The sequence below is a fragment of the Artemia sp. Qi Xiang Cuo genome, chromosome 16, assembly GCF_049724085.1.
Source record: "Artemia sp. Qi Xiang Cuo chromosome 16, ASM4972408v1, whole genome shotgun sequence".
Taxonomy (NCBI): domain Eukaryota; kingdom Metazoa; phylum Arthropoda; class Branchiopoda; order Anostraca; family Artemiidae; genus Artemia; species Artemia sp. Qi Xiang Cuo.
In genome coordinates, this window is record NC_142809.1 from 49,163,254 (window position 1) to 49,185,005 (window position 21,752).

Here is a 21,752-nt window from a genome sequence, read left to right on the forward strand (position 1 = left end):
TAACTACCCTACAGGAATCTACGACGTTGGTGACTCCAAGATGAAAATTTGAGAGAAACTCTCCAGGAACAGTTGAATATGAAATCAAAGAGTCTAAAATTAGTCTATGCAAAATATGGATGGAATAATATTAGCAAAATAGTTTTGTGAAGTGCCAAATGATGTCTTAGGGAGGAAAGTTCGAAACTCAGCTAGGAATATGTAAAGGTTTAGTAATGAAGAGGAGGTGCTTCTGCAAGAAATATTTGAGTGGTAGACAACATGAAAATAAGAAGAATAAAAGGAAAGAAGAGATGGCTTTAACTTATGAACCTAGTGAGCGTAGAGTGCGGGACATGGATAAAATTGCTGAAGATCTTGAAGATGCAGCCAGACGGCACAATAGTAAAATTTTGCATTGGCATTTTAAAACTGAGAGGGAATAGTTAATGTGCACATCCAAGTTAAAGATAGTAACGGGGCCACAATTAGCAATTGGAAAGAGTTAAAGAGAGATGGTGGACCATTTTGAGAATGCGGTAAACCGTGATAAAGTTAAATAAAACGATAAAGAAAAGAATGAAAAAGTACGTGACAGTAAAATTTATTTTTTGAGGAAGAACCAGAAACAATGCTCAAAAGACCTAAAGATAATAAGGGCCCTTGGTGCTGACATTGTGATAAAGGTTTTTTTTTTTTTTTTTTTTTAGAAAACCTTGAGCGATGAAACCTTGAGCAATGTTTCCACCCTTGTATATTATTATCGAAATAATATTTTACTATTTGCACTAATCGGATATTAGTAACCGTTCCATAATCAGCTACAAATTTTCTCAAAAGCCAGTTTTTTTAAACGCAATTTTAATTTTTTTTTTAGCATGAGCTGTGGTTAGTTCTTTACTATGTTATAGCTACTGGTCCAACCATGAACACAATAATTGACTGACGAAGGATAGGGTCGTGGATTTTTGGTAGTTCAAGAGTTGGTCTTATGTGACCTGCTAGAAGAAGCACTTGATATGGTCCAGTACTAAAATTTGGTTCTTCGATAATAACACGCGTAGTTGGGTAGGGGGTAAGTAAGCCTTGGAAAGAGTCAACTCCAAGCCCAAAAGCGTAATTGCGGTCAAACGGTTGATTCATAGAACTAAAATATGTTAATAAAACGTTAAATTTGACAAATAAAGCACTTTACTGAAAACACTAAGCTCCCATCTACAAAAATGAGGAACTTTGTATTTTTTCCAGAAGAAAGATCACAAATACGTGTTGATTTATTTACTTTTTGCCCGTTTGTTTTTTTCATAAGTAACCGTACTAAGCCAATAGTCCTGAAAGATCAGGGTACAGTTCATTTGAACGAAAAACAAACTTTCTAGTGCCCTTTCTAAGTGACCAAAATCTTGAAGGTTAGCCTGCCCCCCTCCCACGCCTCTTTTCCCCAAAGACACCAAATCAAACTTTTGAGATACCCATATCATTCAGTTTAGTTGAAATGTCTTGTAGCTATGCCTTTAGGGATGACACGATCCCCCACAGTCAAGGGGAAAGTAATGTAAGTTACGAAATTCGCCAAATGTTCATATATATATAAGCCATTGCTATCATGAAATATACAGAAATTCTGCAGAGGGGAATTTTTTGCAGGAAGAAAAGTTTCGGAGACTATTTTCTAGGGGATGTTTTAGACGGTGGTGGGGGGATTTCCTGGCGTGACTAGAAAAAGGTTCAGAAATGAAATAAAAAGCAAGTGTTTTCAAATGAAAGTAAGGCGTAACATACAAAGTTAAAAGCAATAATAATTATTCCACATATGAAGGGGTCATTTCTTTCTCCACTTGCTCTTTTCGCTAAAGTTTGATTTTTTGTCTCAATTCTTTGAGAAAGACTACTCAAACACAAGGGCCATTGAAGTTCAACGATAAGGGTTTTCAAAGAACTTTAAGATTTAGCGCAGAGTGAGGGTGAATGAATGGGTATCTCCCCTCATTTGCGTAATAATTCCTGTTCGTTTTAAGTTTTAATATTGCTCGTTACTTTAAGCTGAAATAACTTGTTTTTATTTAGATTGAAACAGTAGGCTTTAAAAAAAAATGAGGTTCTATTTCACTTTCTAGGGCTTTAATGAAAAAAACTTCAGATGGCTAAGAGACGTTCTACAGACGAAAGATAACGGGTTGCCAAAGATCGTCCTTTTTGGCCAGCCATCTAGAGCCAAACGAAAATCAAGCCATACCTGAATGGGGTGGGAGGATGTCTCAAGGAAAGATTTAAGGGAAATTGAAACTTCTGGGGAGGGTTTAAGGAAGGAGGCTTTGACTAGATAGGGATGGAGAAGGAGTGTGCCTAGCTGTGTTGGCCTCAGGTGGTTTTGTCCGGCAGTTAGTTGTGAGTAGTAGCAGCAGTAGTAGTAGGCTTAGCAATATTTGTACTTAAAAACCCGGGGGGACCGGGAGAGGGATTTTCTATCATAGAGATTGAGAAGGTGCATGATGTTTGGCTTTCTATGCGGATGAAGATACCCTGAACCCCAACCTGAAGACAACCTGGAGTACAGACACATCTTAAACCACTATATTATTAAGAAAACCTTTTATTTTCCTGCTCTTTTAAGTCCATGTTGAACTGTCACATATTGATAATGCTCATCTAAAATGATTTCAGGAAAACAGTTGTCAAACTGTAATGGAAACAGTGGAGGCTTAAAAGAGTGGCCACCTCCCTATATATAGGAGCTTCCCCCTCTATTTTAAATCTTAGTTTAGATCTTTACACTCATTTATAAGAGGGTTGATTTTTTTTTTAAGTTCTATTAGATCCCTTTCGACTCAGAGTATTTGAAATCTATAGCTATTTTCCATTTGCACACCTCATTCTTTCACCGTGAAATTTTCACATAGAACAGGGTTTTCACAAAAAGAGACTCTTCAGTACCCCGATCGGTGATGTGAACTAAAACAGGGAAAGCTGTTAACTATATATATATATGTATATATATATATATATATATATATATATATATATATATATATATATATATATATATATATGTATATATATATGTATAGTGTGTTACAGGTAATTACTTTGTTAAAAAAAAACAAAAATAAAACTGTCTTCCTAATTTAGTAACGGAGATATATAAATTAGTGACCACGTCGGTATTCATCGGCTGTACTATCATGTTATATACTTCATTGATTTAGCAATCGGCATATCTGATTCTAGAAACCTTTAAATTCCTTGGACAACGAAAACAGAAAGTTGCTATTCTAACTTTTGATCCATAGAGGCTTAGCCCTGGGTACCGAATCAGCGACTTTAGTTTTGCCGACGGAACGGGTTTTACTAACCCAGCAGTGATGTTGAACAATTTTTTGTACGTAAAGAGAGCGTCAAATTTCCAGAATAAACTTGAAATATGAAAATCAACAAAATGCTGGGCCTACATTAAAACTTCGGAAGTTTTATTCCTAAAAGTGTTTTTAAAAATGACGATCTTGCCATTTTTTGAGCTAGTACGGTGTTTATTTTATCTCAACTTTGACAAAATCTGAGCGATTTACTCAAATTACTCAAATTTCTCAGCCAAAACCTGATACGTTGGTTAATGGAACACTTTTTTTTATCATGGCCTAAACGTTTTCTAAGAAAAAGCTTAAATGGAAAATGGGTTAATTCGTTTAAACCTCTCATGTTCTTACAGAAAACGTTTAAGACTTTTAAAACTCTGGATAAGTTAAAAGGAGAGAAACATAGCTGGTCAAGCATGAAGAGACTTTGATGCTGATGAATTGAAAAGGGAAAACATTTGAGGCTTAGGGGGGGGGGAGATAATTTCTTGAGCCACATTGGCTTGCCATAATCTAAAAAAGAATCGATCAAAAGTGGGTTTTTAAGGCCAAACAAAAATGCTGAAAAAACAAACAAAGCGAATATTTCGATAGGGGAGCCGCCTCTCTTCTTCAGCACGAACTGAAGAAGAATTGGTTTTAATTCTTCTAATTTTGCTTTTTATTGAATTTTATTCATCTCTTTATTTTGGGTTTTTCATTGGTTTTTATTGTTTGTTTTTTTATATTGACTTTCCATGTTTGCTTTTTTTTCTTAGTCCTCTTTTTCTTAGCATTCTGCTCAAATATATTTTTGTTCGTGCTGAAGAAGAGAGGCGATTGTCCTTTCGAAATATTCGTATTTGCGTGTTTTTCAGTATTTTTGTTTGGCCTTAAAAACCCCGTTTTTGATCGTTTCTTCTTTATGCTTGGGGGAAAAGGAATGCCTTAGAAATTATGTGTCAAGAAAGATATATTTAAACTTTTACTATAGAGCATCAAATTCCGTTAAAAAGTGACTGCTAAAACTTTACACAATAAATAAGAGAGGGGACATAAGGGGGATTTTTTTCTCCCAAGATTTTTTGCCTCCTAGATTTGAAAAGCACACTTTTTAGTATTTTCATTGAACATGGTTTCTTATGATATTTTATTAAAAAATTGAAAACAACAAAATTACCCCCCCCCCTGAATTTTCGACAATATATTTTTGCTCCTCCCCGCCCCCTGAATTTATGGGAGCCAGCGCCTCTAAATAATATGTATTATAGTGAACTTTCACTTAAATGAGGTTATCCCTAATAGAAAAAGTTAGTTTACTTAATAAAGAATGTCATGACTAAATAGTTTTTAATCCTTGATTGGCTCAACATCTCCCACAAAGCAACCAGTTATGTTTTCAAGATAAGAAAAAACTCGAAAAGAAGAAAAACGAGGATATTTACAGCTAGTGAAAATACAATGCAAATAGTCCGCGAGAGACCTCCGCTCGACCGTCCTCAGTGCAAAAAAAGGACCTTAAGAAAACACCACTTAAATAAATAAAAACCAAACCGTGAAAATACCACTAAAACAAAGTAAGACTCTTTCCAAGCAAAGGTGAGAGGGTAACTGGTTAAAAAACAAAACAAAAACAAACAAACAGTAAATGGCAAAAGCTTTTTTCAAATGATCTTTTGTCAATGGCAAATGATTTTTGATTTCTTTATCAGATACCCTTTCACCTTTGCTTGGAAAGGGCCTTACTTTTATTTTAGTGGTGTTTAAACTGTTTGGATTTTATTTATTTAAGTGGTGTTATGTTAAGGTCCTTTTTTTGCACTGAGGACGGTCCAGCGGAGGTATCGGCCGAAATATTTGCATTGTATTTTCAATAGCTGTAAATATCCTCGTTTTTCTTCTTTTCGAGTTTTTCCTTATATTGGCATGCTTAAATAGTCTCATGACTAAAATATTTAGTCATGTTTTTAAAAGGCGGAGCTATTTGTCCCTCCAGCAATTGTATTTACTCCTTTTCTTTAAGACTAAGCTATTTTATCTTCAGAAAAAAGGAATAATCGGACTTACTTATGAAAATACGTCCAAACATAAACCACTGAGTAGGGCACTGATATTTTTTTCTGCATAAACTCAGGCTACATGACATAATGGACACCGGCAGGGGGAGGGGGAGGGTTGCATGACCCCCTTGGGAATTTGGGACTATAAAGTTATTATAAGGAAACAAAAAGAAAGAGAGCAGAATATGAAAAAAAACATTGAAAAATGTGTGTTGCCCCACTGTTGGCTGCCTGCCCATAGATATTGATCCTGAATAAGAAAAATATAAGTTCCAATTTGTGACTGAGTGACCCTTTTCCAGTTATCCTTAGTTTTTTCTATATGATTTGGTTAGAGCAAAAAAAAAAAAAAAAAAAAAAAAAAAAAAAATCAAATTCTTCATAGTAAGAATGGTAAGTAAATAAGAGTCCTTGTCGATAACGAAAGTATAAAAGTCTAACTATTGATAACATTCAATCAAAAATCATTCTTTTATGGGGATCCTAAATGTGTATCGTATTTGTTTATTAGTAATTAGTGCCCAGTTGTTAATACACAAGAAAGTTCGTATAATTATAGAAAACAACTTAATAAGGGGCAATTTGAGTAAAAATATGCCTTCAAAAATCTTTATTTGATTTTCTTAAGCTTAATTTTAATGTTTTACTTTCAACAAACTACTTTGATATTGCGTTACTTTTTATAAACACTGAGTAGTCTAAAGGCATTAAATATTCTGGTGTTTGATAACTAAGTTCAAAACTGGCGATATTGTTAGGCCAACGCTTCGGCATTGCTCAACAGAACTGAATACTGTGAGTTTATTTCTTAGTTTTTGTAAGTAGGCTGTTGTTTTGTGTGTGTGTGTGTTTTTTTATAATTGCTTACTATTTTCGTTTTTATATACTTTTACTTTAATTGAAATACTTTTTCCGTTGCCTTTAGAAGAATGTATAGGTTTCATATCTGTTCCTTGCTTACTGTTGAAAAGCTTTTTCTTATTCAATTTCTGATTGTTTCCAAATCATACCCAGGCCTAACCAAAATATAATTTGAGGTGTCGGTCCCTTAAATCAATGGTTAATTGCTATTAAAACGTGTCACTTAATCCCCCAAAGTCCCCGGGGGAAGGACTGAAAGTTATGAACTTTACCCAATATTTACATACAGTATTGGTTATTCGGAAGTATTACAGACGTTTTCAGGGGGATTTTTCTAGTAGTGGGGGGGGGGGGGTGGGAGGGTCTTTCCATGGAGGAGGTTTTCATGGGGGAAGGGACATTGCTATGAAGGGGGCGTCACTATTTAAAAAACAATCAGAAATTAAATAAAAAAGCAAGTTTTTCAACTGAAAGTAAGGAGCAACATCAAAACTTAAAACGAACAGAAATTATCACATATATGATTGGGTTCACGCCCTAGTCAATATTTCGCTCTTTAAGCCAAATATTTTTTTAGTACTTTCAGAAGAGCTATTTTTCTAATTAACGGCCTTTGTGATTAAGGGGTCATTTTTAAAGAATTGGAACAAAATTCGAACTTTAGCGTAAAGAGCGTGGTTTTGACTAGAGGGCGAACCGCCTAATATACGTATTGGAAATATATAAATATAAAAGTTCGTTACGTAAGTTAATTCATAAGTTAAGTACATTTATTACTAATAAAAACGTTCGTAAATGAAATTAAAGAACTTTCGAGAAAGCCATTTAACCAAATAAAAGTAAAATTAATATGCAAATTTTGTTTTAGTTATTCATGTACGGTGAGCCAAAATCAAAACCTGCATTAATTCAAAAACGTTCAAAAATTAAATAAAAAGAACAAGTTTTTTAAACTGAAAGTAAAAAGCAACATTAAAACTTAAAATGAACAGAAATTATTCCGTATATGAAAGGGGCTGTCCCCTCCTCAACACCTCGCTCTTTAGGCTAAAGCTAGACTCTTTCTCACAACTCTATTTTTTAAAACAATAAAGAAATATAGCGTAAAGAGCGAGGCGTCGAGGAGGGGACAGATACGGAATAATTTCTGTTCGGTTTAAGTTTTAATGTTGCTCCTTACTTTCAGTTAATAAAACCTGTTTTTTTTTAAATTTAATTCAAGTACAGAGTAGTGATGACCACTTAAGCATACCTTTTTATTTGATTTCAAATTGTACCTTTGGAATATATGATACAGTATTGAACTTTGCTTGATAGTATTTGTAACATAGACATTATGTAACCGTTTGTATCATCATATTCAGGGGAATGAGTGCTTATAACAACAGTTCTTTTAGCGCGGACTTATGATCATCCATGTCCCAACCTTAAAGGGCCCTAATGCTCCCCCCCCAAAATTTTTTTTACCCCGGGTTGGTACTGTTTTTTTTAATTAAAGTTTTTCAACTTTTTGTTTCAAGTCTCAAAATGACATAAAATGTATTTAAAACAAAAAAGATAACTTGTGATATCTTCGAGATACAAAATGAAGATAATAAAGATACGTTAGTCGTGATTTTCCCTATTAGAAAAATGAGGTTTTTAGTAATACTTTTCTTTTTTTTACTTAGAAATTTTTTCAACTTCTTTTTTATGCGGCTGCCTTCGTGGTACTTTATGACTGGTCATCGAAACTACCTAGTTTAATGTATATTTTCAATCAGTTTTTTGTACATTGGAAGGATAAACACTTGCATCATATTGAAAAAAAAGTTAAGATGAAATATCCGAAAAAAGTGGGTGCAAATGATACAGTCATCGTTGCGTTGAATGCTGACATGGATAAATATTTCAATATTGAAATAAGAACTAGTGGGGATCTCATTAAAATTGTATGCGTGCGTTGTCATAACAGTGAAAGATTAAATTTCTTTGGGGTACCGAAAAATTTCAACACTACTGATAGTAGATATGCGAGAGTGAGATATCCAGAGATGATACCACTTAAAGAGAGTGCAAGCCTGAAACTATTAGTTGATGAAGAGGGGTAACTTCTTGCTCATTGTACGGGAAATAATTTATCTGTTGATAAATCCTATCACATCTGTTTTGATATTAGCATTCAAATGAAAGCAAAGGGAAAAACAAAGGCTTAAGGCTGCACAAATGTCATTAACCATATCTTGTCTACGTTCCAAGATTGTTACCTGTGTAAAAACAGTGAAATCAAGAGCAGAATAAAAAGGGTATTGGTGTACAATATAACAACGGGGTATAAAGATGAATTAATTGATAACAAACCCCATGTGAACACTATTACTACCTTTCATCGTCCACCAACAGATATAGTCAATGAAACCAATAATACGAATGTAAAAACACATATTGAGCCTATAGTTGACACCACAGTAAAAATTGTGTATGACTCAAAGTGGATTAATGATTACTCTACTGGTCACGAACTAAGAGAATAGAATAGCCAAACTATCAAGAGAGAACATAATTAATTATTTTATGGGACAGATTCAAAATGTCCTAAGTTGTTCAATGATATTAATAATGTATAATATTGTATGTAATACCGTTTCATTAAAAATGTTGCATCTGATATCCTTAGCAATATTAGAGCATTTTGAGAAAATTAGCTTTTAGTTGTGAGAACTAAGGATGCATATGATTAAACTTTATCTGATATGCTTAACAAGGAATTTATCATGATTAAGTCAGACACAGACACTACTATCAGCTCACAAGGGAAATACCAGAGTCTGATATATGTAAATTAGGTTTAGATGAATCTGATTCTTTTTAGAATTAGAGGCACATGAAGTGGGAATTTATGAAGATTCATTAAAACACAGACACTATTATCTGCTCAAAAGTGATTTACTAGAGCCTGAAAGAGGTGGATTAGTTATAGATGAATCGAACACTTTTTAGACTTAGAGACAAATAAAGTGAGAATTTATCAAGATTCAGTCAAACACAGACAATACTATCCGCTCAAAAGTGGTATACTAGAGTCTGATATAGGTGAATTGGATTTAGATGAATCGAATTCTTTTTAGAGCTCAAGACACATGAAGTGGGAATTTAAAAAGATCCAGTAAGACGCAGAAGTAGAAAAGGGTAAGAAGGTATGACCAGAAGTATGCCCTATTGCCAGATAAGAAAGGTACTATTTGGTACTTTAAAAGTACCTTTCTTATCTGGCAATGTTATGAAATGCGCATGCGCACGGAATTCTAACGGGGCAATGTATTGATCCGATAACGGTAACAGGATCACGTGTTTCTTTCTAGGCCAATCAGGGGATATTTCTAAATGTATTGATCCGCGATAGGGAAGTGACGCAACTTACTATGAGGAAGGATTTTTGCTATAGTTGTTATTAGTGTGAGAATGGAATGCAAGGAGGGAGAACAGTTTGACTTTACTTGTTTGTTAGGATATATTAGTAATAATGAGTGGAATGTTTACACTATTAGAAGTTAATAGAGGAGTTGGTAGCAATGATACAAGAGCACCAAACATTGCGGTGGAAATCACGAGAGGATCACAACTTTGTCTGGAATGGGATGAAGTATATGCAAGATATGTGATATCATTGAGCAAATTTAAAATGGAGGATCAATTATGCTTCGCTGCAAAAGTTGATATAGCACATGTGAATAGACTTCAAAGTGCTTTAAGTGCAATAGTGAAGTATATTGAACATAATAAGCTGTATTGCTAATTGTACATTTGTAATATTATTATTGTAATTATACAATAAAATTGTTTCGACATTAAAAATGTTCCCTTTTTTTGTTAGAATGTTAGGCTAACGAATCATGATCAATCTAGAATCAGCAGTGAGAGTGACAGGATTGAAAAATGAATAAATTTGAGAAACAGAGAATTAGATTGAATCTGGTGTTTATGGGAAAACGTTTGATTCTGGATGACGATTTTCTCGAGTTATCCCTTCAACGGAAGGTATTCTCACAGGGAACACTTGACAATATAATGAAAACTGATTCTCCCCCATTGGACTATTGTATGAAACTTTATCGATGTGACTCAAATACTTACTTAATTTATTGATATATTAATTGGAACAAAGCGGAATAATATCGTGGATATACTTTTGAAAACACTGCCATATATTCAATGTAGATGGCTCCCCATTTGAAAGAGGTAGTCTCACAGAGTTACTCCTCTCCCATTCTCCCCTCTGAATTTATCGAACGAGGATCAGTTTCTTTTTAGCTGTCAGAGAGCTGACATCAGAAACCAAAAAACATGTTCTATACATGTCCACTATTCATGTATACTCTGGGCAGCTGGTCATCATGTGAGAATTGTACAATTATTGATGACTATAATGAAAAGTGCAAATTATGCAATCCTTGTAAATTATATAGAGGATATGCAGTACAAATTAAAGGATGTAATTCATGTCTTGAAGAGATTTGTGACTCTCACTCTAGAGGACATCTATGTTCCAATTGCCACTATGACAAATGTGATCAGTGGGAGAATACTTACCCCGATATGATTGGAAAGAACCCCAAACGTGATTTTAGTTTATTTCTACGAGATTGGCATCGTCATGGATTTAAATCATTTTGGGAGGAAGAATCAGGGCTACTTTTCAACTGTTTGGGTAACAAGACAATTCGGTTTCTGCGTCATCGTTGTGACAACACTGCCTATTATGACTATAAGCCTAGTGAATTTTATTTGGCACTTACTGAATTTGATTCACCATTTGAAAACACTGTATGCGTTATTGCTTCAAATAGACGGATTGAAACACGTGAATTTCACAAAATGAATGCAAATAGTATCATTGAAGATACAAAGAGATATGATAAGAGTGAAGTTACATTATACTGTAGAAAATGTGAATATACACCGAAGAAGAAATATAAAGTGAAGAATAAAGACATTGTGTATATACATTCTTCTTTTATTAATAAACAAATTCAAATACATTTTGTAAGCAATTTACTCGTAGGGCACTAAACTCAATAATATACAGGTCTGAGAGGATATTTTCCAATAGAAAGTCGTTCAGCCGTGAAATGTCTACATAAATGTTGAGAAACTGCTTGTAAGTATAGCCACGACATCGGAACACAAAATATAGTAGTGCATGAAAGCCACATGTCTTAGTCGTCAGATCCTGCAATCTCTTCCGACTTTAAATAATAGTTTCCTCACTGCTTATGATATAGTTGCTGATATGTGGAGTGTAGAATATATAGGGTAGGCCAAGAGGATCAAAAAATGCAATCGTCTTCATTGTTTGAAAGATGCACAACCAATGGCCAGTATTCACAGTCAACGGACTGCTATTAACAATGATAAGGGTATTGTTGGCGCTTTGAATTTTTCCAAGAAATTCTGAGGGCAGACAATAGGATCTGTATTTGGACATGTAGGGGTCTATATTAAATACGCTGATTATTTGACTGGTGTTCATGGTGCCAAGTCTAGTAGAACACTGCCTTCAGGAGTGATTTCCCAATAGGTTTCAAATTGATTTAGCGAGATTAGTGCAATACTCTCAGCTAATGGGTCGGCAAATGTACACTCTAAACGCACACTCCCCGTTCGTACTAAACTCATATCCTGTGTGCCAGATAATCCAATACAATGATACCATGTGTTTTAGCAAATATTTCTTCGGTTATACCATTTTCAAATAGTCGTGAATCATGATCTAGGGTTTGCATGGTCAACTCAAACAATGTCCTATTGAATTTTTTGTCAAATGATAGATTGTAGAGTGGGATTCCATTTACTTTGCAGACAAGAGATAAAAGCCCTAATATTTCAAATTTATGTGGGCATCCAGTCCACGATCCTATTGCACTAGCGCTTTTTACTAATACCAAGGCTAATTTTGACGGAATTTTGCCATTGATAAAGGATGAGTCTGTGAAGGTACGTGAGGCTGTGGTAATTTGACCTTGATTGGTAATTTTATGAGGAACAAGTAGTTTAATATTGTTTCCACTGGCTCTTAGTTTTTCCACTGCCAAAGCAACAGAACTCATAACCTGTTGTTTGCATACATGTAGTATTGCCGAGGCGAGGGAGAGAGTTACATCAGGGTTGGCAGCAATTTCTTTTCGTAAAATGAAATTGGATAAAGCAAGCGTCAATTTTATATCCACTTTAATATTTGGTGGTAGCCAATGGGGTATATTAAATATTTCATGATATATTTTTCCAACTAGATGTAAATCACTAGTTGTAGCATTGTTAAGTGCATCTGTACTATCAGTATCAGTAATATAGTCATATCCATTGGAGGTACCGCTCAATTCCTTGTATGACTTGGGTGTCATCAACATAAACTGCGTATAGCTTGTATAATTTGAGAGATTGTTGCTTGTGCTCACCAATGTTCCATTTATACAGACACTGATTTGACGAAAAAAATTAAGTAATATACAATTTTCGTAGGATATTCTATCGGCAAGAATTGGCAATGTATTATCGGATTTCCGGACTTTTATATGTAAATCTAAAAATATCAAAGACATACCCATAAATCATTCTTCAGTGGAATAAATTTGAAAGTGGATATAATTGGAGAGGGGATTTTGCGGATAAAATGGTTCATAGTATCCATGTTTTATGATCACATCAACATTTTATGCATTGAATAGATTTAAAGATGAAGGGATTGAAGGTTGGGAATCCTTATACGTTAGATATGACATCTTAGGAAAAGAAATCTAGTTTTGATCTAACAATTCTCTTCCTGGGGCTTCTTCTTCTACTGTTTACTGTACGTGTCGTCTTTTTCCTTCTTTTCTTTGACAGGGGTGATTTCTTTCGTTTCTGACCTGAGTAGAGACTGATGGGTGGTGCACTGTTTCTCGACCTATTTAAACCTTTTCAATTTTGATGCGATTTCAATTGTTCGCCAAGGGTTCGCGCACCGGACCAAAGATTTTCCGAAGCACTTTTTTTAAAATCCTTACCAGAGCCCCAATCGCATAGTGTAGAGGATGAAAAATCTGTCACAGCCGGTACAATATATTTTCTAGCCAGAGGTAGTGCAGAGCGAAACAGCTTAGCAAACCAACTGCCAAGATCATAGCCAGACATCGATGAGCGACCTTTGTAATTGTCTATTCCATTGCCCTGTTGTCTTGTGCCAAGAGTATTAACATAGCAGTCAATATCAGGACAAATGAATACCACTTTTCTATTAGACATCTTGTTGTTGTTGAATGGGTCGAAAATGGCATGTAATCATAGCCAAACCTTTTGCTATTGCTAGGGGATCACCTAATTCAGTTCTTAGTGTTAGCTGACAGAGTTCCAAATAGGAAGTGTCTACGGGGATATACTGAAGATACTTTATATTGTAATGGCGAATATGTTCTTGATTGGTTTTTCGTTCAAGAACTCGTAGGAGGGCGACATTGCTATTGCCAACCCGGGATGTTTCAATAGATGAAGCGTGGAGAAATATACAAGTGGTTGTGGAGAAGGCAGGCGAGTAGTCAGCAAAAATAAAATTAGTGTTTCCAGCACTTTTAACCATTGATTATATTGAGCTTAAAGCCAAAAACATCCTTTAGATTATCATTGAGAATAACTTTTTCATCGGCTTTGGGTGAACTAATGTAGATTTGCCCTCCTCCTTTGAATAGTTGAAATGAAAGTTTCCTTTTTTACGAGCGGAAATTCTTTTATTGATACAACGACATAAATCATTCATACAGGTGAATTCTTCGTTGGGTAATTCAATATATGGATAATTCATCCAATTAATCTTTTGAACTTGTTCTTGATCACCTGGGGGTGGCGGCCAATCATAGGGTCTAATTCTTATATCATATTTGCGATCTTTTCTCAGGATATCATATGTATTTTTGAGAACACAGTCGACAAGAGCCACTTCATACTTCCATCGCCGTCTTCGAATTTGATGGTGGGAGAGAGTTTCTTCCAAAAATCACTTGTTCTATAAATCATTGTAGAGAGGATCAGAAACATTGGACATGAAAGTCACATAGAAATCATAGGGCATTAGTAATGTCTTCAACTGAAACCCAAGAATCAAAATCAGAGTTGTATCCTAGCCAGCGAAAAAGCAACTGTCTCTTGCCCTTGCGAGTACGATTCTTTAATATCTTTTCAATTTGATAAATTTCACTAGTGTTTCTAAGTTTTTGTAGTTCGTATTCACAAAACCGCCAAGAATCTCATCATCTTTGGTGTCTCGCTTTGGTATCTAGGATTTTGGACACTTTAAAAAAGTTCAGTGCTCCATAAATAATTCCCTTTTTCAAAAATATTGGTGGTTCTATTAATTCGAACAGTATCACCAGCATTGAATTTCTTAATCACATTTTTCTTCTTTTTCACTGGTATATTGCTTTAGAAAAGCATCAAATGTATTTTCACTGCAATGAACTTCCCGAGGGCTTGAGTTGGGCAATCATCGATGTGGTCATTGGTTGTATATTTACATGATTTTATCTAAATCATCAATAAAAGCAGCAGTGTTTTTCAGCATACAATATCTTGAAATTAATAGACGAATCGTTCTTATCAATCGTTCAGCCAATGCAGCCTTTATCGGGCTGTGACTATGATAGAGCGTTGTATTATATTTCAATAGAACCTTTTGCATATGAGGATTAACAAATTCGCTACCTCGATCCGATTGAATTTTTCTATGGCAATCCTGTTCAAGAATACTTTCTAAAGCATGAGCAACTTCAACCCCTCTCTTTGATTCCAATGGAATGGTATAGGCATAGCAACTAAAGACACTGATTGCCACTAGAATATATTAGTAGGGTGTATTGTGACGCCGTTGAATCGTGTCTAAAGTTAAAAGATCAGTTTGCATTATATGCAGAGGGAAAAAGGCCTTAGTTTGTCGATACTGTATCCCACGAAGCCTGCGATTCCGATGCAGTGTGTAACTCGGTTCATTTTCTAGATACTCTTTTGCTTTTTTTAATGTGCTGCCATCTATGTCAGAGGCAACTTTAGTAAGAATTTTGAAGGAACTTAGACTTCCCGCTTCACCAATATTTTCATAGACATGTTTCAGAATTTCAACCATTTTGAATGCAAACAGGTAGTGTAATGTGCAGTACCCTTTTGCACACTGGAGGGTGAATCAATCCTTCTTCACTTTTGGCTAGCAGCAACCATCGTTGGTGTTATAAAATTATTGCTGCTCTTGCTAGCATTTTCCAAGATTGAATCTTATTCTTTTTTAAATGGTGGTGTTGTCGTTGTTGGAGGACTATATTCTCTTAATTTCTTTAGAATTTGCTTATTGCCAATAAGATTTTTCGGGAAGTTTGATGCATTTAGAGAGGTGTATAGATTATTTTCAAATGATAGAAGTCCTTTACGATTCGTTACCATAACGCAAATTAAATCAACTAGATTATAACTTTTTCCCTGAATTATAATTTGTTTCCCTGTGCTATCGACTTGAACTTGATGATCATCAGTTTCCAACATGAAATATGTTCATTTTCTTTTGCTGTGCGCTCAATAGGTCATTTCTAATTAGTTTCAAATTGTTGCCACTATGGAATTCGATTCCTTCCTCTTTTATCGCACTGCTGAATCTTGAGGAGATGTTTCTTGTTTAGAGGGATATGTGACGGCGGGTCTCTCACGATAAGGTCTATGTTTGTCCACACGTCGCAATCCATCTTGAAGTAAAACTAGCTTTTTATCATCGGCAATATTTTCATCATTAATGAATTGGGTTAGATTGTCAAATGGCGTCAATTTATAGGGTTTAGCCATCTAGAGAAAACTATTTACAAGTCCTGCAATTATTGGTAGTAAGAGTGTAAAAAAGCTACCGCCCACTTGAAGGAGACGTTTTCTTTTAAAAATTTTTCCTTTGTTTTTGCAAGCCAAGGCACGTACAGTAGAACGAAGTTGCTTCGTTTGTTGTCTAACACCTTCTGGCAAGTGTACATTGCCCTCAGTTAAATTTAAACAAAGATCAGATATTAGATTAATGAATTCTTTGTCAACACCATGTTTTCGTATGGCCTTTCTAAGTAAAGGTATTGAACTGCCTAAAACGGAAAATAAATGCCGTTGTTCGTGAAGTTCCTTCAGTGCCATGATGCCAACTAATAGCCTTTTCTACTGTTCACTGGAAGATATACAGTAATTTCTTTGTCAAAAATATATGTGACTACACGTAGATCCTCGGGTGTATTCTGATTAAGATCTAGAAAAATGTACCCACAGGGCTTATTTGTCGCCTGACTGTACGCTGACAGCAGAGATTTGGGGGCGCCTGGATATATTTGTTTATTGAGAGTTATTAGCGACCTAGAATCACGAACAACTCGGTAGATAATACAGATGGTGCAATTCAATGCAAGGGTTCTTATACATTTGCTCTGATGAAACAGATTGTGTAGAGCTAGAGTTATGGAAGTGTTATCATGATTAAAGTAACCGGTAAGCAGCTGTAGCCTTCCATGTTAGAACTGTTCAAACGATCCAGCCAGATCGTAAATAATTAACCAAGAGTTTGGTTCGATACTATTGAAAACATAATGTGCCCGTATGAAATGTAAGAACATGTACTTACCAATAGCTTTTATTTGATCGAAGGATTCCTGCCAAATACTATTGCAATAATAATTTTTTTTTGGTTTTTCAAAAAACATTTTATTACAATTTTGAATTATTTTAGCTAAAAGTGTCGTTTTCCCATACATTGATGGGCCACAGAGAAACGATCTGAATGGTGTTTTAAATTGATACATATTGCTGCTGCTGCTGTTGACAACAGTCGGACTACAACTAACTGTAAACCATACTTGTCCAATGAATAAATAATAATTTTCCCATAGATCTATCTAGTGCAAGAACAACAAAAACAATATTTCATTCATTTATTAACATCAACACTTTTTTCTGTACAGCATGAACAGCACACACACTATTTGTACAGCAAGAAGAACAATAGTATTTATTAACATCAACACTTTTCTGTACAACATGAATAGTACACACTATTTGTTTAACAAGAACAACAATATTTATTAACAAAAACACTTTTTTTTGTACAGCAAGAAGAACAACAATATTTATTGACAAAAAAAAAACACTTTTCTGTACAGCAACAATAGTACACTCTATTTGTTCAACTAGAACAACAACAGCATTAATTAACATAAACACTATTTGTACAACAACATTTTTCACTTATTAACAAAAACTATTTTTTTTGTACAGCAAGAACAACAATATTTATTAACAACAACACTTTTTGTAAAGCAAGAAGAACAATATTAGCACTATTTGTATAACAGCAATAGTACACACTATTTGTACAACTTGAAATCTGCAGCACGAATATTTTCATTTATTGACAAAAATACTTTTTTTGTATAGCATGAACATCAATAGCACACAGTATTTGTACAACAGCAATAGTACACACACATTTTTGTGCAACATAACGAATAGCAATAGCACTATTTGTACAATAAGAACAACATTTTTCACTTATTGACATAAAAAAAACAACTTACAACAATAACAAAAGCAGCACAGTTGAACGCTATGAATTTAAAGGAATACCCCCCCCCAACCTCCGGGGGCCAAAGTTTGGCAACGGGCGGGAAAACCAGAGTCCCTTATTCTTTCCCTCCCCCAGAACTCTACTGATATCTGTAATTGGGTTAAAATGGCCAATTGCATTGGATTCACTAGGGGGTGTGTAAAACAACCAGACCCAGTGCTTCACCAATTCAATTGACGGGCCCCTTACTAGGAACAACACCCCCTTTTTATTAGAACGAACACCCTCTTAAAATTCAGTTTTATATTGAATCACATTAACGCCAATATTTAAATGGGCATTGGCCCGTTTAAAAATATCTATTGATCTTAGCTTTACTGGGAATTTTCCCTCTGAACATGTGAAATCAATAGGGGGTAAACCAGAGCCCTACTTTTCATGTACAGCCCGGTGTTATAAATTTTTCTTTGAACCGTCATGTGCTAGAGGCTCGAAAGCTGATATGAGGAAAGCGTACATGAAACATTGTTGACCTGTTTCAAAACAGATTTTTTGAACGCCCTTACAGCTGTCTAAATCGGGATGATATTTTAAAACTATTGACCTATCCCCACCAGCCCCACCTCTTAAAATAAAATCTTTTTTAAATTTAAAAATATTAACGCTTAAATTTTCAATAAATAAAACTACTGACCCACTCCCGTTCTCATTATAATTTTCGAGATGCGCAATAATATGGTCTATTCACTGCATGAAAACTGTTTCATAATTTTCCAAATGAGGATAGACCACTAGCATCTCGGTGTGTACATAATGGTCATACACCTCACTTTTGCCCTCGTTTAAATGAAATGTTTCTTAAACAATTTAAACCTTAATAGAGTCCCTACCCCCCCCCCCAACTGAATCTGGTTTTCTAACAGTGCACAAATTTGATCTACAAATACATGAACAATATCTCTAGGGTCAAATGTAAAATTCCCCCCCCCCATAAGTGAATTAAAGGGATCCCCAAAGGCTACGGTATAGACGACTATTGTATTTAACATTGAATTTGATTGATAGAATTCAGGAAGTATTGTAAATTGTCTGTTGCTACCCTCCCCCTCTTGTATATCACCACCTAAACCCCCTCCCTCGCTTTGTTCAACAACAGGGCTATAATAATCCATTGGAGTTATTTCATTTGATTGAACTGGAACTATGTCTATTAAATCAGTGGGGGGAGGGTCCTCGGTTAATTCAAAGACAAAATCGTCTAAAAGTATTTGTACTTAGCAATGGCAAGTCACCCTGCTCAACTGTGCTAGGTTCTACATTAAAATAATTAGTTAGAAAATTATCAATATTGTCAGGTATTTCGTCAGAATTAACGATACCATGCCATTCGTTAATAGATGAATTGTCCTGAATGGCATGAAATTCCGTAGATGCGTCAAAGGGTTCTTCTTCTTCTTCTTCTACTTCTTCAACTGATGAGGGGGGAGACAAGGAATATGGATTCAAAGAAATCTATAAAAGAAAATACCTTATTTTCAGAGTGTCTAAATCACCCTATATTTAAAACTGGATTATTATTTACATGTGCTTAAAAAAACGCTTAGTAGTAGTACTAGTAGCAGTAGCAGCATTTGATTAATTTACTACTCTAACTACTCTATATATCCTGAAAGTTCCAATTTCCAACTTAATATACGATATTTACAATCTAAAGCATGACATAGTATGTTTTGACTTTGTTCAAACAACCCTCCCCCCAAAATTTCACATTAATACTCTATCTGCTTTGGAAAAAAAACGGTGTCTTTACTCGTTTTGAAATGGATAGCCTACCCCTTTCATGATACACAACTCATTTCGATAGAAAGTTGTTTTTATGATATATTTGTAGAAGCAAGATTAAGCATTCGTTAATAAAGCAGTTTATATCGCAAAAGATTTTGCTACTTACTATGGGAAATTATGACCGGGATATAGTGCCTTTTTTGGCTTCGCTAACCATATTCGGCAGGTTGAATGCAAGTATTTGATATGATGCAAAGGAAGAACGCTATATTTCCATTGGGAGAAAAAATCTTTAGCGAGAAATAAAATTTAAAGTTACATTTCCAAATTCAGGCTGCACTTGAGTGTCGGATGGTCCCGGGAACACATATCGGAGGATGGACGGGACGTGCAGCCGGACCAGCAATTTCACTGGGTTGTGCTGATGCGGCAGCGATGTCACTGGCTTGGGGGGTGGAGCAGTGGGGTTCACTATTTTGTAGTCACCTGCCCACTCTCTCTTTAGCTTTCAACCTGGCTGCATAGGGGCTGGCGCTGATGGGACTTGAGCATGCAGCGCTGGTCTAGAACGGATCTTTGGTGGCTCTGGATGGGCCAGCCCTCTCCAGTTGTTGCATGGGAGTAGCGTCATTACCCCTAGCTCTCTTTTCAGGAGGAGGTGGGCATTTCTAATATTTGTCCTTAAAAAGAAGACAAAATTTAGTATAGAATAACGACTCCCTGTTAGAACCCCCTTCTACAGAATTTATTGTAAGGGATAATTTTATGTAGAAAGCATCTGTCATTGTCCAAAAGAAGCCCCTCCTCCTTTTCAGTAAAGCAAAAAGTAAAATTTGCAATTAAGAAGCAATGCTTAGAAATCAAACGTATTTTTTACAAAACTTGTGAGATATAAATTCTGAAAGTCAATAGTCTGTAGACTTAAGATCGATATCAATTTTTCTATCTTTACCTTTTTGAAAAAATTTAAAAACATGCCTAGAGACGCAACGTATATACTTGAATATTATTCCTCTAGGGTCAGAAGTTTAAATCATTTAAAAGGACCTTCATTTCAATGAAACTTTTCATACTAGGTACGTAACTTTTTCTTAACCCCCGTCCCCCCTCACATAAGCACTGAGCACACAAAATGGAAAACAAATACTATATGAAACTATTTATTATAAGTAACACCCATCACCTCTTGCAATTCAAAAAATTTACTGCAGACAATTTGACGGGAATAAAAAAGTATCTTTTTCATGAAAAACTCTGCTATCCTAATTAATATGGATTTAATATATCGGATATGCACTTGACGGGGTGCAATAATTATCCCTATTTAAATCTTTACAGAACTTATAAAAGTGATGTTCGCGGCTTAATGTCATAAAGGGATTATTAATACCTAAGAGTTGACGGTTGTAAGTTGTTACTTTTGTTAGAATAGAGAAAGCATGAAAATTACATGAATTTGTCGAAAAAGGGAATTAATTCCAATGAAAGAATTAAAATCGTTAACAGTGGGGGGTCTACATGGTAAAAAAGAGCGTATTTTACGCTTTCTAACGACTATAAACATCACATTGTGGATATTTTTTTTTGGGGGGGGGGATACCCTGAATTTGAATATACTGAATGGGGACTACTAAAATGATTTTATTTGGAAATAACCTAAGAAAATTTACTAAATAGAACTCACATTATAAATCGATGTAACTAAAGTTTCCAAATCAATAATATCAGATGTACATGGTGGCTTGAGACTGTATGATAATATAACCTCAACGCATGTCCATTATAAACAAAATCTCAAGGGTGAATTGTGATGTAAGGGAAACCTTACGTAACTTCCTCATTGACCTATAAGGAGACACGTGATCCTGTTCCCGTTATCGGATCAATACATTGCCCCGTTAGAGTTCAGTGCGCATGCGCATTTCACAACATTGAAAGATAAGAAAGGTACTTTTAAAGTACCAAATAGAACCTTTCTTATCTGGCAATTGGGCATACTTCTGGTCGTACTTTCTTACACTTTTCTACTCACAGATACTTCTATCAGCTCACAAGTGGTATGCTAGAGTCTGAAACAGCTGAATTCGGTTTAGATGAATCGGATTCTTTTCAGAGTTAGACACATATAAAATGGGAATTTATTAAAACTCAGTCAGA

At 35.1% G+C, this 21,752-nt stretch overlaps 1 protein-coding gene across 1 annotated transcript in view; it reads left to right on the plus strand.

Moving 5' to 3' along the window:
- The first annotated feature begins 200 nt into the window (after positions 1-200).
- LOC148943041 (galanin receptor type 1-like) overlaps positions 201-21,752 on the plus strand; it is a 179,071-nt gene continuing 157,519 nt past the window's right edge. Inside the window, exon 1 of the mRNA XM_089102425.1 lies at positions 201-384. Within this exon, the coding sequence (XP_088958551.1) occupies positions 307-384 (78 nt within the window). The 5' untranslated portion in view covers positions 201-306. The remainder of the gene's footprint in view (positions 385-21,752) is intronic.